This window comes from Bufo bufo, chromosome 9, assembly GCF_905171765.1.
Source record: "Bufo bufo chromosome 9, aBufBuf1.1, whole genome shotgun sequence".
Lineage (NCBI taxonomy): Eukaryota > Metazoa > Chordata > Amphibia > Anura > Bufonidae > Bufo > Bufo bufo.
This window is the reverse complement of record NC_053397.1, coordinates 172,338,342-172,358,443: the sequence shown is the minus strand read 5'-3', so window position 1 is coordinate 172,358,443 and position 20,102 is coordinate 172,338,342. Positions and strand designations below refer to the sequence as shown.

General features: G+C 44.0%; 1 protein-coding gene across 3 annotated transcripts in view; it reads right to left on the bottom strand.

The window, feature by feature from the left end:
• Positions 1-20,102, bottom strand: part of PRKCD (protein kinase C delta) — an 80,624-nt gene that overhangs the window by 744 nt on the left and 59,778 nt on the right. For 2 of the 3 annotated variants that reach the window (XM_040407085.1, XM_040407087.1), the window contains 10 exons: positions 18,238-18,367; positions 14,089-14,189; positions 7,539-7,635; positions 7,313-7,446; positions 7,053-7,226; positions 5,375-5,466; positions 4,784-4,846; positions 3,197-3,335; positions 2,853-3,041; positions 2,598-2,726 (listed from right to left, as the gene is read on the bottom strand). In XM_040407085.1, the coding sequence (XP_040263019.1) occupies positions 2,598-2,726; positions 2,853-3,041; positions 3,197-3,335; positions 4,784-4,846; positions 5,375-5,466; positions 7,053-7,226; positions 7,313-7,446; positions 7,539-7,635; positions 14,089-14,189; positions 18,238-18,367 (1,248 nt within the window). The remainder of the gene's footprint in view (positions 1-2,597; positions 2,727-2,852; positions 3,042-3,196; positions 3,336-4,783; positions 4,847-5,374; positions 5,467-7,052; positions 7,227-7,312; positions 7,447-7,538; positions 7,636-14,088; positions 14,190-18,237; positions 18,368-20,102) is intronic. The other variant, XM_040407086.1, reaches the window with a different exon arrangement.

The window sequence follows — 20,102 nt, the reverse complement described above, 5'->3', positions numbered from 1 at the left end:
GTTTCTGATGTTATTCTAATCCTGTACCAGTTGGTCAAAATTATTTTTCACGTATAAGATATTGGGGAATGTGGTACAGGTGCCTAAAATCACAAAATACTATATATACACACACACACACATCAGATTTACACTGCCACAATATTTTCAACTGGATAAGGCATCTCTGCTACGATTAACTGTCCTTATGGATGTAACATCTTCTGAACTGAATGGCAGTACTATAGTACAAATATATTTTTGCAGTGCAAAGAATAAAAACCAACCATGGTTGCAAATTCCAACTACATAACCTTCATATCCTCTAACACATTAGGGTTGTCTGGGCTCTAGATATTGAGGAGCTATCCTTGGGTTAGGTCAACAATATCAGATTGGTTGGGGTCAGTCACCCGACACCCTCACCGATCAGTTGGCACCAGAAATAGAATATTTTTAACTTTTCATTTTTAATTCCACGTAGGGAACGTGAACCTGCAATCGTTTGTACTATACACTGCAATGCTTTTGTACTGCAGTGTATAGAAATTCTACCAACATCCTATTACCCCTACTAATGGCAGGGTGTAATAGGAGCAGTATGATAGCAGGCCTCCAGTTGATATAACAACTGATCAGCACCACGTGACTGTCATGGGGGGAAAGCAACCGGGAGATATATGGATCTCCCTCCCTCTGATGCCGTGGTCACTAATGATCGTGGCATGTAATTTTAGATAGGTTGTAGAACTAGCACTATAGTCAACTTACTAATAGGTTGGAACAAGAGGATCTGTGCTGCTGTCCCCTTCACTACAGCGCTGGCTCCTTGTGCCGACAGTCGGGTCCTGTTTTAACATAGCGATCCTTCACCCAACATGGAGGGGGAAGATGACCAAACTTATCCATCAGCGGCCTCCTTAGGCTACTTTCACACTAGCGTTTTTGCTGGATCCGGCAGGGTTCAGCAAAAACGCTTCCATTACTAATAATGCAACCATCTGCATCAGTTATGAATGGATCCAGTTGTATTATCTTTAACATAGCCAAGACAGATCAGTCATGAATTCCATTGAAAGGACGGAAAGCAAACTGCAGCATTTTGCGGTTTGCTCTCCGGTATGAGAACGGAATTCATTTTTGTTCAGTTACGTTTTGTCCCCATTGACAATGAATAGGGACAAAGCAGAAGCGTTTTATTCTGGTACTGAAACCCTATGATGGATCTCAGTACCAGAAAATATTAATGCTAATGTGAAAGTAGCCTTAGGCCCCTTTCACACGGGCGAGATTTCTGCACGGGTGCGATGCGTGAGGTGAACGCATTGCACCCGCACTGAATACGGACCCATTCAGTTCTATGGGGCTGTGCACATTAGCGGTGATTTTCACGCATCACTTGTGCGTTGCGTAAAAATCGCAGCATGCTCCTCTTTGTGCGTTTTTCACGCAACGCGGGCCCCAAGCAAGTGCGGATGCGGTGCAATTTTCACGCATGGATGCTAGGAGACGATCGGGATGGGGACCCGATAATTATTATTTTCCCTTATAACATAGTTATAAGGGAAAATAATAGCATTCTTAATACAGAATGCATAGTACAATAGGGCTGGAGGGGTTAAAAAGAAAAATATATTTTTTTAACTCACCTTAATCCACTTGCTTGCACAGCCCGGCTTCTCTTCTGTCTTCATCTTTGCTGTGCACAGGAAAAGGACCTGTGGTGACGTCACTACGCTCATCACATGGTCCGTCACATGATCCATCACCATGGTAAAAGATCATGTGATGGACCATGCGATGAGCATAGTGACGTCATCAAAGGTCCTATTCCTCAAAGAAGAAGACAGAAGAGATGCCGGCTGCGCAAACAAGTGGATTAAGGTGAGTTAAAAAAAATTTAACCCCTCCAGCCCTATTGTACTATGCATTCTGTATTCAGAATGCTATTATTTTCCCTTATAACCATGCTATAAGGGAAAATAATACAATCTACACAACCTTGAACCCAAACCTGAACTTCAATGAAGAAGTTCGGGTCTGGGTACCACATTCAGTTTTTTATCACGCGCGTGCAAAACGCATTGCACCCGCGCGATAAAAACTGAACAACAGAACGCAATCGCAGTTGGGTACCTACTCGCGCAGGTTTGCCGCAACGCATCCGGACCCGCTAGTCTGCAAGGGGCCTTAGAGTTCAAATATGCAAGTGCTAGTTACCCAAGTTGTGCATAGTATTTCTCTAAGGAGGCCGCCTATGTATGGGTTTAGTCACGTTCCCCCTTTATCAGCGGCCATGTCGGAGGGAGAAATGTTGTGCCGACAGCCAGCTCCTGTGTGAGCATAAGGGGCCTGTGTTGCAATGAAGGGGGCAGCAGCACAGGTGCTCTTTTTTCCATTAGTAAGTTGACTATATCGCAGGATGCAGCATGTTTCTATAATTAAAGAGGATGGCCAGGTTATGGTTAAACAGCCGGGATTGGAGTTATCTCAGATGTCAGCTGTGTAAAATACTCCCCCACTGTGACCAGTGAAGTACATGTACGTTATTGGTTGTTATGGAATTAATTTACTATACAGAACACAAGATGCAAGTGTGTAAGGTCTGAAGAACGCACCACTTTAGGTTTAAAAGGAGGATCCACTTCTTTCTTCTCCAGAGCAGTCCAGTTGATGGTCTTGAAGAAGGGGTGCAGCTTGATGTTCCCAATCACACCAAGTCTTTTTGTGGGCTCTCTCACAAACAGCTTAGGGAGAAAAACGAACCACAAGAAGCAATTATTTGGGTGTTCATAGGCTTAACGTATACCAAATATATGCATATGAGCCATGATATATGAACTGTGGCTAGAACTAAAGATAGGCACCCATACCTTTTCTAGGATGTCTTTTGATTCTTTTGTAATCCAGCGTGGAAAGTGGGGAGTGTCCACTCGAATTGACTCAAACAGTTCATCCTCATCATCACCGTGGAAGGGGGATTGTCCTATCAACATCTCATACAGCAGAACTCCAAAAGACCACCAGTCTACAGAAAATGTGTACTTCTGTCCCTGGAGTATCTGTGGGGTTACAATAAGGGAGATTAGGGTCTCTCTTTATATCTGGTACATTTTATTATATACTTCGTGAAGACCAATTTGCTAGCTAAAGACAGAAAACCAAAGGTTAATATTATATACACTTAACCGCTATCTGCAGCACCGAGCATTCTCACCTCTGGGGCAATATAATCTGGAGTCCCACAGAACGTGCTGGCTTTATTTTCCCCAAACACATTTTCCTTGCACATTCCAAAGTCTGCAATCTTGATGTGACCATCCTTGTCCAGCATGATATTGTCCAACTTCAGATCCCTGTACAAAACAACCATTCTGAGCAATTAACAATTAAACCGAAGACGATCTTCATAAAGGTAACCATGAGCCTTCTTCATTCATATGGAAATGAAAACTGTGCCTCCGAGTTGTTTCCAACAAATATACACTATGGATATTGCATTTCTTAAAGGGGTTATCCTGGAATTATTATTGATGACCTATCCTTAGGATAGGTCATCAATATCAGATCGGTGGGAGTCCGAAACCCTAACTGTTGGCCTGTTTAACATACGCCAACAATCAGGGATTTATTGAGACGTCTTGTACCTAGGAACAACCCTTCCCGATATTTCCCCGATTGTTGGCCCATGTAAGCGGGCCTTAAGACTCTGTTTACATTAGATTAAAGCCCTACATTCGGCTTAGGCGCTCACTCTGCATATTCCAAACATATCCATAGGGCCATCCGTTGGCTGAAGACTATGCTTTTCCATACAGAGGCATCCCATAAAAAAAAAAAAATTATATAAACAGAATTCTTTTTTATAACCATGCAAGTGTATTGGCAACTTCTGCCTATACAGTGGCACAGGTTACAGCCTTCCACTGGAGATATACATGGGAAAATCTTCCCGACGTATACTGCCAAAGAAAGGCTCCAACGTAATGTGAACAGAGCCTACACAAGTAGACCTTATCTTTACAAGGCTAAATTCCCCTAAGGCCTCATGCACACGACGGCTGAGAGCGGTCCGTGGTAACCCGGCCGGGATTTCTGCTGACAGCAGGAGCGCACGGCGTCATTGGTTGCTATGACGCCGTGTGCTTCATGCCGCCGCTGCACTACAGTAATACACTCGTATGATCTATACGAGTGTATTACTGTAGTGCAGCGGCGGCATGAAGCACACGGCATCATAGCAACCAATGACGCCGTGCACTCCTGCTGTCAGCAGGAATCCCGGCCGGGTTACCACGGACCGCTCTCGGACGTGGAACACGGCCGTGTGCATGAGGCCTAACAGGAATGGCTGTGGTTTATGTGCAACAGTTAAAGGCGTTTTCTGGTTTTACATTAATAAAAAATTTATTATATCATAATAAAAACCTGTTGTAATCCCATCCTTCTGACACTGGTGCACAGTTTGTTAACAGCACTCCTATAAGAAGCCTTGCGGCTGTGTCAGCAGGACGGGACCATACGTTTTCTTGAAATCTTGTAAATGGTGAGAAGTTAAACACAAGTTATATATTCGCTAAATAACGTGTCAGTATACAATAACGATTATTGAAAACCCCTTTAAACCTCGACTGTCTGCTCTAAAACAGCTCCGCCTTATAATATATAGAAGATTTCGGTCAGAGACGGCCATTGGATGTCAATGTCTATGTAACTACACTGCGCTAGCGCCACAATGAAGATATTATAATAACAGATGTAAACATTACAAACGTCTGACTTGTGTGTACAGATTAAACCTTACCTATAAATAATGCCCTTGGAGTGAAGAAACTGTAATCCGCATATTATTTCGGCTCCATAGAACCTGCAGAATGAAGATGTAACAACATGAGAGGACGGTATTAGAATACAGAGCAATAATGAGATATTGCGCGCCTTTACACAGACTAACATCGCACCATTAGTGTTCAGTAGTCAAAAGTATGATTTATCAGTCTTCTGTAATTTTGCAACTAAAGATAGAGACGTTTTAAACCTAAACAACTCCTATCAGCCAACGCCATCAAGGGGTGGACTGCTATCATCCCTGAAATTCTGAGGGCAGATGTGCTGATGGCTCTTCATCAATTTGCACTTCTGCAGACTGGAAAGTATCAATGCCAGTCATACAGGAGTGAGCAAGCACCGCCGAGGAAGAAGTATACCGTACTACAGATCAGTACTGATATATTGTGTGCAACCACTCATTACTGCTTTGTAGGCATAAGCAGTTTATTCATTCCCTGAATGGAAATTCTGTCCTTTTAGATTAACATACGTTGTGAACGATTTAATCTGAACTGCAAACTTTCCGCCACTTTCTCTTGTGTCTGTAACATTTGGAAGCACTTACGTAGACCTGAAAAGATCAAATCGACCCTTGTCTTGTATGTGAAACATCAGATCGCCTCCATTCAGAAACTCCATGACAAAGAAAAGATGTTCCTTTTTAAAATGAAAAAAAAAAAAAATATAATATTCACATGCATAATTCCCCCAAAATATAACTAAGCAACCCGCTAATAATACCCAAAGGTAAAAATCCAAACGAGCATACAGTCATAAAGTTCAAGCAAAAGATGTATCCTCAAGAGCAAGTATCAGGTGCAAATACTGTGTGGCATCAAGCCACAGTGCAGTGCTAGTCCGGCAGAAGACCATGGCACAGTCGTCCGGAGCAGGAGAGTTATTTTATTTTATGTTTTCTATGGATCTTTGGGGGTTGGTCTGATATGAAGTCTAAGGAGGAATAGGGTCTGATCTGAAGTCTTATTTTCCTCCTAAAAAACGATCTTTATAAGATTTGCAAATGAGGGCTCGCAAGTGCCCAGGGCGGCGTTACTCTCTTAGGTGCCCTGCTTGCTCAGCCTTCTCATTGCGTCCCCCCGCCCCTTCCTACCCTCTGCCCGCCTTTGTACTAACTTGTTATGCTGCCGATATCCCGCGCCGGCGCACTCATTCCTTTGGCCGGCGCATGCGCACTGTGATGCCCATTCCTTGTACGGCATTGCAGTAATTATTGCGCATGCGCCGGCTGACGACGCAAATTTTTGCGTCGTTAGCCGGCGCATGCGCAATAGTTACTGTGATGCCGTACAAGGAATGGGCATCGCAGTGCGCATGCGCCGGCCAAAGGAATGAGTGCGCCGGCGCGGGATATCGGCAGCATAACAAGCTAGTACAAAGGCGGTCAGAGGGAAAGGATGGGCGGGCAAAGGGTAGGAAGGGGCGGGGGGACGCAATGAGAAGGCTGAGCAAGCAGGGCACCTAATAGAGTAATGCCGCCCTGGGCACTTGCGAGCCCTCATTTGCATATCTTATAAAGATCGTTTTTGAGGGTTCTATGAGTCCAGGATTGATGCCAGAGGTAACGTTTTTATTAACTGTAAGCATGCTAGGGAGCTGTGGGAAGGGTTAAAAAAGTGAAATGCTGGTGACAGACTCCCTTTAAATGGGTCCAGACTTTGTTAAGTTAGCGCTGTCCAATCGCAGCGCAGAACATCACAGCAGGGAGAAGGAACGCCCAGAAGAGAAGCTGATGTTTCCTGCCCATCGCTCCGATAGTAGTAATTAGCATACAGAGCAGGAGACAGTAATGGGGGCACAGCGGGCGAACGGAGCGGCGCCCAGGAATAATAGTAAGTGCAGGGAGATCCCTGGGCGCCGCTCTATGTAACCTGCTCATGAAAGGTTGTCTTTAACTTTTAATACAGGAGGCAGGTGCCGCCAGCAAAATCACATAGCTGGCACCCTGCCTCTGACAGGGAGCTGTGATCAGCGGCAGTTAACCCCTAAGGTGTTTTATTTTTTTCGCGTGGTATCGAATGGTATAGAGTATCGCAATACTTTATGGTATCGAAACCGAATCAAAATTTTGGTATCGCAACAACTCTAGTGTGCACCTCATTGCACTTGCGCCAGATAACTGTGCAACATTTCCTAAATTTGGTGCAACCTCAAAAAATTTTCTTGCAATCTCAAAACCATCACAAATTCCCCCCTTAGTTCGATCCCTGGATTCCAGTCACTACCTTGCTCTGGAAGCTGCAGTAAATGTGTGTAAGAAAGGGATTTTCCCAGGCCAAAGCGAGCACTCGTTTCTCCACCATGGTACACTCCACGTCATCATCAATCAGAACGACGTCCTTCTTCAGGGCCTTTATTGCGAAGTACTCGTTTGTGCCTTTGAGCTCGGCTAACAATACCTAAACGCGCCGAAACAGGAAAATCAATGGTGCATATCGCAGAAGAGTGAAACGCTACAAAAAATAAAAATACCAAAAACTGGTACCTTCCCAAAGCTGCCTTTCCCAAGAACCTTGTGGAAATGGAATTTATTCACGTTGATGCGGTTTCTGAGGCTGGAGACCCTGACATTCGGCTGAGGACTGTTTCCCTCCCAGAGTCTGTCATACTGGTTGTCTGCTGATCAAAAAAATGGAAATCACTCTTTAATGAAGGAAAAACATGGAGGAAAATCGGAAGAGCTTTTGTTCCCTATCAAAGACTGTACTTGCCTGTTGCATCCAGTCCTGCAGCAGCTGGACTTTTTGGAACTACACCCTGGTATATGGCAATGTTGTCCAAGCCAGAATCGGATTTCCTGTTGGATTTCTAAAAAATGAAATGATATTTTTAGAGGGTATATTCATGAAAAAAACTGCCCTGGCACACTCTGAAGGGTATTCTCTCTCTCTCCACCAACCCCCGAGAAGGACTGTGCTCCCACCCCCTCTGCATGGGGCTGTGCTTCTCCATTGTACATCAGGTGGCCTGGGCCAAAAGTCCAACAGGGCTGCAGTGCTGAGTAAACACTTTAGCCCCTTCGTTTTACGGATCGATGGAAGGCCAAGAGGTTAGGCCCCCACCGATTTACTATTTCCCATCTAATAAAATAATAGCAATCAACCCACCTACAATTAACCACCTCAGCCCCCAGTGCTTAAACACCCTGAAAGACCAGGCCACTTTTTACACTTCTGACCTACACTACTTTCACCGTTTATTGCTCGGTCATGCAACTTACCACCCAAATGAATTTTACCTCCTTTTCTTCTCACTAATAGAGCTTTCATTTGGTGGTATTTCATTGCTGCTGACATTTTTACTTTTTTTGTTATTAATCGAAATTTAACGATTTTTTTGCAAAAAAATGACATTTTTCACTTTCAGTAGTAAAATTTTGCAAAAAAAACGACATCCATATAGAAATTTTGCTCTAAATTTATAGTTCTACATGTCTTTGATAAAAAAAAAATGTTTGGGTAAAAAAAAAATGGTTTGGGTAAAAGTTATAGCGTTTACAAACTATGGTACAAAAATGTGAATTTCCGCTTTTTGAAGCAGCTCTGACTTTCTGAGCACCTGTCATGTTTCCTGAGGTTCTACAATGCCCAGACAGTACAAACACCCCACAAATGACCCCATTTCTGAAAGTACACACCCTAAGGTATTCGCTGATGGGCATAGTGAGTTCATAGAACTTTTTATTTTTTGTCACAAGTTAGCGGAAAATTATGATTTTTTTTTTTTTTTTTTTTTTCTTACAAAGTCTCATATTCCACTAACTTGTGACAAAAAATAAAAAGTTTTATGAACTCACTATGCCCATCAGCGAATACCTTGGGGTCTCTTCTTTCCAAAATGGGGTCACTTGTGGGGTAGTTATACTGCCCTGGCATTCTAGGGGCCCAAATGTGTGGTAAGGAGTTTGAAATCAAATTCTGTAAAAAATGGCCGGTGAAATCCGAAAGGTGCTCTTTGGAATATGGGCCCCTTTGCCCACCTAGGCTGCAAAAAAGTGTCACACATCTGGTATCTCCGTACTCAGGAGAAGGTGGGGAATGTGTTTTGGGGTGTCATTTTATATATACCCATGCTGGGTGAGAGAAATATCTTGGCAAAAGACAACTTTTCCCATTTTTTTATACAAAGTTGTCATTTGACCAAGATATTTATCTCACCCAGCATGGGTATATGTAAAAAGACACCCCAAAACACATTCCTCAACTTCTCCTGAGTACGGGGATACCAGATGTGTGACACTTTTTTGCAGCCTAGGTGGGCAAAGGGGCCCATATTCCAAAGAGCACCTTTCGGATTTCACTCCTCATTTTTTCCTGAATTTGATTTCAAACTCCTTACCACACATTTGGGCCCCTAGAATACCAGGGCAGTATAACTACCCCACAAGTGACCCCATTTTGGAAAGAAGACACCCCAAGGTATTCCGTGAGGGGCATGGCGAGTTCCTAGAATTTTTTATTTTTTGTCACAAGTTAGTGGAAAATGATGATTTGTTTTTTAATTTTTTTTTTCATACAAAGTCTCATATTCCACAAACTTGTGACAAAAAATAAAAACTTCCATGAACTCACTATGCCCATCAGCGAATACCTTGGGGTCTCTTCTTTCCAAAATGGGGTCACTTGTGGGGTAGTTATACTGCCCTGGCATTCTAGGGGCCCAAATGTATGGTAAGTAGGTAAATGACCTGTGAAATCCGAAAGGTGCTCTTTGGAATGTGGGCCCCTTTGCCCACCTAGGCTGCAAAAAAGTGTCACACATCTGGTATCTCTGTATTCAGGAGAAGTTGAGGAATGTGTTTTGGGGTGTCTTTTTACATATACCCATGCTGGGTGAGATAAATATCTTGGTCAAATGCCAACTTTGTATAAAAAAAATGGGAAAAGTTGTCTTTTGCCAAGATATTTCTCTCACCCAGCATGGGTATATGTAAAATGACACCCCAAAACACATTCCCCAACTTCTCCCGATTACGGAGATACCAGATGTGTGACACTTTTTTGCAGCCTAGGTGGGCAAAGGGGCCCATATTCAAAAGAGCACCTTTCGGATTTCACAGGTCATTTTTTACAGAATTTGATTTCAAACTCCTTACCACACATTTGGGCCCCTAGAATGCCAGGGCAGTATAACTACCCCACAAGTGACCCCATTTTGGAAAGAAGAGACCCCAAGGTATTCGCTGATGGGCATAGTGAGTTCATGGAACTTTTTATTTTTTGTCACAAGTTAGTGGAATATGAGACTTTGTATGAAAAAAAAAATAAAAAAAAAAATAAGCATTTTCCACTAACTTGTGACAAAAAATAAAAAATTCTAGGAACTCGCCATGCCCCTCACGGAATACCTTGGGGTGTCTTCTTTCCAAAATGGGGTCACTTGTGGGGTAGTTATACTGCCCTGGCATTTTCCAGGGGCCCTAATGTGTGGTAAGTAGGTAAATGACCTGTGAAATCCTAAAGGTGCTCTTTGGAATATGGGCCCCTTTGCCCACCTAGGCTGCAAAAAAGTGTCACACATGTGGTATCGCCGTATTCAGGAGAAGTTGGGGAATGTGTTTTGGGGTGTCATTTTACATATACCCATGCTGGGTGAGAGAAATATCTTGGCAAAAGACAACTTTTCCCATTTTTTTATACAAAGTTGGCATTTGACCAAGATATTTCTCTCACCCAGCATGGGTATATGTAAAATGACACCCCAAAACACATTCCCCAACTTCTCCTGAGTACGGCGATACCAGATGTGTGACACTTTTTTGCAGCCTAGATGCGCAAAGGTGCCCAAATTCCTTTTAGGAGGGCATTTTTAGACATTTGGATACCAGACTTCTTCTCACGCTTTGGGGCCCCTAGAATGCCAGAGCAGTATAAATACCCCACATGTGACCCCATTTTGGAAAGAAGACACCCCAAGGTATTCAATGAGGGGCATGGCGAGTTCATAGAAATTTTTTTTTTTTGGCACAAGTTAGCGGAAATTGATATTTTTAATTTTTTTCTCACAAAGTCTCCCGTTCCGCTAACTTGGGACAAAAAATTCAATCTTTCATGGACTCAATATGCCCCTCACGGAATACCTGGGGGTGTCTTCTTTCCGAAATGGGGTCACATGTGGGGTATTTATACTGCCCTGGCATTCTAGGGGCCCTAAAGCGTGAGAAGAAGTCTGAAATATAAATGTCTAAAAAATTTTACGCATTTGGATTCCGTGAGGGGTATGGTGAGTTCATGTGAGATTTTATTTTTTGACACAAGTTAGTGGAATATGAGACTTTGTAAGAAAAAAAAAAAAAAATTCTGCTAACTTGGGCCAAAAAAATATCTGAATGGAGCCTTACAGAGGGGGGGATCAATGACAGGGGGGTGATCAATGACAGGGGGGGTGATCAATGACAGGGGGGTTGATCAATGACAGGGGGGTTGATCAATGACAGGGGGGTGATCAGGGAGTCTATATGGGGTGATCACCACAGTCATTGATCATGCCCCTGTAAGGCTTCATTCAGACGTCCGGATGCGTTTTGCGGATCCGATCCATCTATCAGTGCATCCGTAAAAATCATGCGGACATCTGAATGGAGCTTTACAGGGGGGTAATCAATGACAGGGGGGTGATCAGGGAGTCTATATGGGGTGATCACCACAGTCATTGATCATGCCCCTGTAAGGCTTCATTCAGACGTCCGGATGCGTTTTGCGGATCGGATCCATCTATCAGTGCATCCGTAAAAATCATGCGGACATCTGAATGGAGCTTTACAGGGGGGTGATCAATGACAGGGGGGTGATCAGGGAGTCTATATGGGGTGATCACCACAGTCATTGATCATGCCCCTGTAAGGCTTCATTCAGACGTCCGGATGCGTTTTGCGGATCGGATCCATCTATCAGTGCATCCGTAAAAATCATGCGGACATCTGAATGGAGCTTTACAGGGGGGTGATCAATGACAGGGGGGTGATCAGGGAGTCTATATGGGGTGATCACCACAGTCATTGATCATGCCCCTGTAAGGCTTCATTCAGACGTCCGGATGCGTTTTGCGGATCGGATCCATCTATCAGTGCATCCGTAAAAATCATGCGGACATCTGAATGGAGCTTTACAGGGGGGTGATCAGGGAGTCTATATGGGGTGATCACCACAGTCATTGATCATGCCCCTGTAAGGCTTCATTCAGACGTCCGGATGCGTTTTGCGGATCCGATCCATCTATCAGTGCATCCGTAAAAATCATGCGGACATCTGAATGGAGCTTTACAGGGGGGTAATCAATGACAGGGGGGTGATCAGGGAGTCTATATGGGGTGATCACCACAGTCATTGATCATGCCCCTGTAAGGCTTCATTCAGACGTCCGGATGCGTTTTGCGGATCGGATCCATCTATCAGTGCATCCGTAAAAATCATGCGGACATCTGAATGGAGCTTTACAGGGGGGTAATCAATGACAGGGGGGTGATCAGGGAGTCTATATGGGGTGATCACCACAGTCATTGATCATGCCCCTGTAAGGCTTCATTCAGACGTCCGGATGCGTTTTGCGGATCGGATCCATCTATCAGTGCATCCGTAAAAATCATGCGGACATCTGAATGGAGCTTTACAGGGGGGTGATCAATGACAGGGGGGTGATCAGGGAGTCTATATGGGGTGATCACCACAGTCATTGATCATGCCCCTGTAAGGCTTCATTCAGACGTCCGGATGCGTTTTGCGGATCGGATCCATCTATCAGTGCATCCGTAAAAATCATGCGGACATCTGAATGGAGCTTTACAGGGGGGTGATCAGGGAGTCTATATGGGGTGATCACCACAGTCATTGATCATGCCCCTGTAAGGCTTCATTCAGACGTCCGGATGCGTTTTGAGGATCGGATCCATCTATCAGTGCATCCGTAAAAATCATGCGGACATCTGAATGGAGCTTTACAGGGGGGTGATCAGGGAGTCTATATGGGGTGATCACCACAGTCATTGATCATGCCCCTGTAAGGCTTCATTCAGACGTCCGGATGCGTTTTGCGGATCGGATCCATCTATCAGTGCATCCGTAAAAATCATGCGGACATCTGAATGGAGCTTTACAGGGGGGTGATCAGGGAGTCTATATGGGGTGATCACCACAGTCATTGATCATGCCCCTGTAAGGCTTCATTCAGACGTCCGGATGCGTTTTGAGGATCGGATCCATCTATCAGTGCATCCGTAAAAATCATGCGGACATCTGAATGGAGCTTTACAGGGGGGTGATCAGGGAGTCTATATGGGGTGATCACCACAGTCATTGATCATGCCCCTGTAAGGCTTCATTCAGACGTCCGGATGCGTTTTGAGGATCGGATCCATCTATCAGTGCATCCGTAAAAATCATGCGGACGTCTGAATGGAGCTTTACAGGGGGTTGATCAATGACAGGGGTGTAATCAATGACAGGGGGGGTGATCAGGGAGTCTATATGGGGTGATAACCACAGTCATTGATCACGCCCCTGTAAGGCTTCATTCAGACGTCCGGATGCGTTTTGCGGATCTGATCCATCTATCAGTGGATCCGTAAAAATCATGCGGACATCTGAATGGAGCTTTACAGGGGGGTAATCAATGACAGGGGGGTGATCAATGACAGGGGGGTGATCAGGGAGTCTATATGGGGTGATCAGGGGTGATCAGGGGCTAATAAGGGGTTAATAAGTGACGGGGGGGGGGTGTAGTGTAGTGTAGTGGTGCTTGGTGGGACTTTACTGAGCTACCTGTGTCCTCTGGTGGTCGATCCAAACAAAGGGGACCACCAGAGGACCAGGTAGCAGGTATATTAGACGCTGTTATCAAAACAGCGTCTAATATACCTGTTAGGGGTTAAAAAAAACACATCTCCAGCCTGCCAGCGAACGATCGCCGCTGGCAGGCTGGAGATCAACTCTCTTACCTTCCGTTCCTGTGAGCGCGCGCGCCTGTGTGCGCGCGTTCACAGGAAATCTCGCCCATCGCGAGATGACGCATATATGCGTGACTCTGCGCAGGGCTGCCACCTCCGGAACGCGATCCTGCGTTAGGCGGTCCGGAGGTGGTTAAAGGGGTTCGCTCATCAGACAACCACTTTAATATGACAACCACCGTGGCAATGAGCTGGTTTGGCTCCCAAGACATCTGTCAAACATTTAGCTCACTGAGGGGTGCCCTGATGGGACAAATCCCTATAAATACACCATGCCCCCCCCCCGTTCTTCCCTCTATACACAAGAAACCATTTCTTACTATGCTGACTTGGGTCAAAGCTTCTGCTAGGAGTTTCTGGTTGATGCCACACAGATTAGCCACTTTATTTTGACACTTGTGATGCGAGTTCATACCGCACTCTAGAGAATATAAGAAAGCGTACAATATATCATTAAATTTATTCTCTCTCATTTCCATATCTGACATGCACATACAAGTACAGGGGATCATGTAACTGAAAGCTTGTAGACCTTCCAGCAGGGTACTGGAGAAGGAAAAACATGCAAAACCCACTACGACTAGTCCTCTGAAAACTAGTAGAGGAAAACCTAAAAGGCCCTGGAACAATAAAGTGTTTTTTTTATTTTTTACATAAACACCTATGTAGGGTACTATAATGAAGAAATATACGGGGTTCTTGCGGTTTGCCTCTTTAGTGTAAGAAACCCCACATAAGATTTGGGGCTCAATAGGAACTGAACCGGGGGAGAATAGGTTTTTAAACTCTGCTTAAAGTAAATGTCTTCCTTACCATTTTAGGGTCTATATAATGTACTGATTAACACCTTTAGCACCCATCCAATTTTAATTTCGTTTTTTCCCCACCTTCCAATACATTTTTCACTTTTCTGTTCGCATAGCTATATATGTATTTTTTTTAAACAGCACCATTTAATTTACCATATGTATCGGAACAGGAGTAAAAACTCTTTGTGGTGTGAAACTGAAAATAAAAAAATGCAATATCCACCATGGTTTTCGGGTTTCGTTTTCACAGTGTTTATTGTATGCTGAAAATGACATGACCACCTAATTGGCAATACCAAATTTAAATACGGTACTTTTTATTATGATTGCTACTATTACACAGCCGCCACCTGCTGCGTATGGAGTGGGACCAGCTTGTGAGCCACTCCATGCACCTCAGACATACAGATGTGTATGGGTTCCTGAAACACTTCATATATCTTTACAGTGGTTGTAGCTCCATTTTTCTGATACAGAGATCCAAATTCCTTGCATATTCAGATTTTAAAGATAATGTTCTGGCTGCCCACATGTCACCACTAGAGGGAGCTTACTGCACACTGCTGTACACCTACATTCCCCTCTAGTGACACCTGCAGGCAGCCAGAATATAACTCATATCTATCTATGAATATGCAGGGATTTTGAAGCAGAAATCATGAAGATAAAGAAAATATCCAAGGATACAATTTTACTTGAAATACAGTCACCGGGTCTCTTATGCTGTAACCCCTCAAAGAGGTTGTCAAAGTTAAATAAAAGCCTTGGGCAGCATCTATACTCACGCCTTTTCTCCCCAATTGCTTTTACAAGTTGTGTTCCAGTCCTACTAGACACTGATGTCATATTCCTGGCTGCAGTTGGTGATGTTCATTGTAGAGAGGTCACTGAGCAGCCAATCACTGGTTTCAGAAGTATATAGGATACCACTCCTGAGGCCATTGCTTGGCTGCAGCGATGACTGTGTTCGGCCTCTTTTACACGGGCGAGTATTCCGCGCGGATGCGATGCGCGAGTTGAACGCATTGCATCCGCACTGAATCCCGACCCATTCATTTCTATGGGGCTGTGCACACGAGCGGTGATTTTCACGCATCAATTGTGCGTTGCGTGAAAATCGCAGCAAGCTCTATTTTGTACGTTTTTCACGCAACGCAGGCCCCATAGAAGTGAATGGGGCTGCGTGAAAATTGCAAGCATCCGCAAGCAAGTGCGGATGTGGTGCGATTTTCACGCACGGTTGCTAGGAGACGATCGGGATGGGGACCCGATCATTATTATTTTCCCTTATAACATGGTTATAAGGGAAAATAATAGCAATACAGAATGCATAGTAAAATAGCGCTGGAGGGGTTAAAAAAATATAAAAAAATTATTTAACTCACCTTAATCCACTTTCTCGCGCAGCCCGGCATGTCTTCTGTCTTCATCTTAGCTGTGTGCAGGAACAGGACCTGTGGTGACGTCACCCTGGTCATCACATGATCCATCACCATGGTAAAAGATCATGTAACGGACCATGTGATGACCGGAGTGACGTCACCACAGGTCCTGTTCCTGCACACAGCAAAAAAGACAGAAGAGATGCCGGGCTGCGCGAGCAAGTGGATTAAGGAGAGTTAAAAATTATTAATATTTTTTTTAACCCCTCCAGTGCTATTTTACTATGCATTCTGTATTCAGAATGCTATTATTTTCCCTTATAACCATGTTATAAGGGAAAATAATACAATCTACAGAACACCGATCCCAAGCGATTTTTCTCACGCGAGTGCAAAACGCATTACAATGTTTTGCACTCGCGCGGAAAAATCGCGCATGTTCCCGCAACGCCCGTGTGAAACCAGCCTTAACGGAACATCACCTCTGCAGCCAGGAAAACAAACAGCAGAAGGGAGAACTGAATCGCATCTCTGGAAGCAGCAAGGGAGAAAAAGGTACAGATCCTTTTGTTATGTTATTACATTTAAAGAGGTTGCCGAGTTTTTATTAAACTCTGACAACTCATTTAATGGGTTAAAACGTAATAGAACTAGTGACTGCATTTCAAGCTATATTGTATCCTTGGACACTTTTCTTCACAATTTCGGCCCTCTTTAAGGATGTAGCCTAGTTTGGTACTTTAGGCTCAGCAATTTTCTTTTGACCTCCAAATTTCAAAAGCCATAATACATCTGGCACCCCAAAGCGGTGGTGCAGGCCCAGCTCATGAGCCCACGCCATCGCACTATTATGAGTGTTAAAGGGGTTGCGCAGAGATTAATATTGACCACCTACCCTCAGGAAAAAGAAGCACCACTGACCCACTTATTCCCCTACAATTCCAGTAGAGTTGCTCTCGCCCCCCCACTGGTCTCTGTTTACTTAGCTGCAGTGGTAATGCAACTACATAAGGCTGCAGCCAGTCAATGGCCTCAGTGCTATTTTGCACAAGTCTGCTGAGGCCAGTGATTGGCTGCAGTGGTCACATGGGTATACAGGCATGTCACCGCTAAAAACAATGTCGGGAAGGATCGGAGTGGCAGTGCTGGAACAACAGGGGAATAAAATGCATAACAACACTACTTTTTTCATTTTATCACATCTTTTTTGCCCACTTTGGACACCCTCTTCAATTGGTTCTTTTAGTGGGTACTAGTTATGCCCACAACATGCCTTAGAAGTTGCATATTGAAGGTCCACAAGCTTTCCGGCCTTTAGTCAGAAGATGGTATACAATGAAACTTTGTTAAAACAGTACAAAAATATCACTATTATATCACTGTGTTGTCAGATCTCAATTTTAGCAGGCTTCCTAGGGTGCTGAAAATGTGAATACCACCTACGGCTGAAACAATCACAATTTGCATAGTCAAAGGAGATGGCACTGAAATGTGAGGTGGTGAGTACAGGCTGAGGATGGCTCTGTGTGTAAAGACAAGGGAGAGGGAAACAGGTCGGCAAGGACTGTATGAGGAAGAACCTGGCAAACAGTGTTTAAGGTAGGGACATGACAGGCAGCTTGAAGAAACCTTCATGATTGTCTGGGCCAGATGGAGAAGAAAGGGAAAATGTAAAAGGTATCCAAGTCGACCAGAGTAGTAGGATTTACTGGTTTTCTCAGCTATACCTGAACAATACTTGTATGTCCCTTTAGTGTTCAATCACAGTATAACTGTATTATCACAGCGCATCACCTCTTGCCTCGGCACAATCGGCATTCAAAATGGGGGCATAAGGCACAGTCTATAGCAGACAGGCACAGAATGAAGTACCTCCTAAACCTTGCTTCATAGCACAAAAAAAAAGTAAAAGGAATGAATGCACCAAATGCTACAACCTAAAGATTTCTTCTTTAGTCTGAGGAAAGCATAATTTTATTAAGCCCTGGATGCTTTTTGACCATTTATAAAAAAAAAAAGATAAGTGAACCCTGCCAAATACTCTAATGACAACTCAAGAGCAGTCTACAATTTCAGGACCATTGCATAAGGAAGGAAAACTATTCTAAGAGTAGTTTTTGTTCAAATGTGCGGCTCGGAGACGTATCAGATGCCGTTCTGCCCTTACCGAATCTCTCACATCAGCAGGAGGAATCGGAGGTAAAACATTAGGAGGAACTAGAGCTAACACTCCCATCCCACAGACAGAAGGAAACTAGATAGAAGACGCCATACTCACCATCACATTTTAACCCTTGCTTGACCAATCCCCACAGCAAGCTGCCGCAGTGATCGCAGAAAGTAGGGCTCTTATAATTGTAAACTTTGAACCGGTGAGGCATGTCGATGTTAAACCTTTCCCTTTGAAACTAAAAAAAAGAGAAAGTTAATTCTAAAATACATGGGAAGAAAGAAGACTGTAAAAAAAAAATGCATAACATAATAATAATATACCTAATATTTTCCTTTAATAGACTTGTTATATACCTCATGTACAGACACACACTAAGGCCTTATTCACACGTCCGTTGTTTCTTTCCTGATCTGTTCCGTTTTTTGCGGAACAGATCTGGACCAGATCTGGACCCATTCATTTTCAATGGGTCCTGAAAAAAAATCGGACAGCTCAATGTCAGATTTTTTTTCAGGACCCATTGAAAATGAATGGGTCCAGATCTGGTCCAGATCTGTTCCGCAAAAAACGGAACAGATCAGGAAAGAAACAACGGACGTTTGAATGGACCCTTAAGCTGCCAATACACATTAGACGTAGGTCAGCTGAACCTGTCAATTTTGCAGTGATTGGCCGGCCAACCATCTAAGGCTACATTCAACTCTGTGTCGGAGCCTCAATCACAGAGTTCATCAAAAATAGTGGAGCGAAAAGTTCTGCCCCATCTGTGTAGTGAACGAGCCGAGGCCAGTGCACCTCACATACACCATGCACACAGCAGGTATCTGGAGATGATTTAGCACAGCAAGGAAGCATGGAGGGCATGCTTAGGTACCCAACTGCCTTCCTGATATCGGCAACGCCCAGATGACTCCCGACTGGTAATTTGCACTGATTTTATAGGTAGTACTGCATCTGACAGGTGTTTCCTTTGAATACTGTATACTTTGCTATGTCAGATATACTTGATAAAGACCCCAGTGTGAGGCTGAAACATTGGTCTTCAATAAAAGATTGCAGTTTGCAATTTTGTTTCGAGCATCGATCAGACTTATTTTTGCGTGATTTTTATATTGCTATTGAAGTAGTAAGGGCCCTTATAACCGCACAGTAAGTCACTTTGGGTCAGTACTATGCAGTTGTAGACAGTTTGTGTGTCGCGATACAGTGTCTATTTAAAAAAATAAAATTCCCATTTGCATTCATATAACATCAGAGATGCTATAGGAGCCCATAGGAGGATTTATGCTATAAAAGCACAGTACAGGCATGAGGCCTTAAAGAAAATGACTTCTAAGAAAAAGTGGTTATGTTACCGTGATTTTTTTAAATCAATGATTGTATTAAAAACTGTATAATAAAAATGGTGAGAAATGTTGGCCCTGAGAATGGAGCTTGAGGAACAGTGGTCCAGGAGGGGATGATGTTTGTAGCTCATAAAGACACATTACATACACTGATTTCTATATGTGTAGTTCACCCCGACACACTGTGTATATGGCCCAAAGTTCTGGAATGGCCACCTAGCCAGAAGCCTAAGACGGCTACTTAAAGGGGTTATCCCTTTCTAAGGCTCAGTTCACACCTGAGCGTTCTGAAAGGAGCGCTCTGTATGCGCGATTGTACGGGCGTTTACAAGCGCGCATACAGAGACAAGTGTACACACAGTGTCGCGCGTTCCCGAAAGTCTATGTACGGGAACGCGCGACAAGCGCCCAAAAAAAACGCTCCTGTACTTGTGTGAGCGTCGGGCGTTTTACAGCGCGATCGTACGCGCTGTAAAACGCCCAGGTGAGAACCATTCACATAGGGAAGCATTGGTTTCTCCTTGTTGAGCGTTTTACAGCGCGTAGGAACGCGCTGTAAAACGCTCAGGTGTGAACTGAGCCTAAAAGAGGATCTGCTGATTGTGTAGGTCCTTCAGTGACACG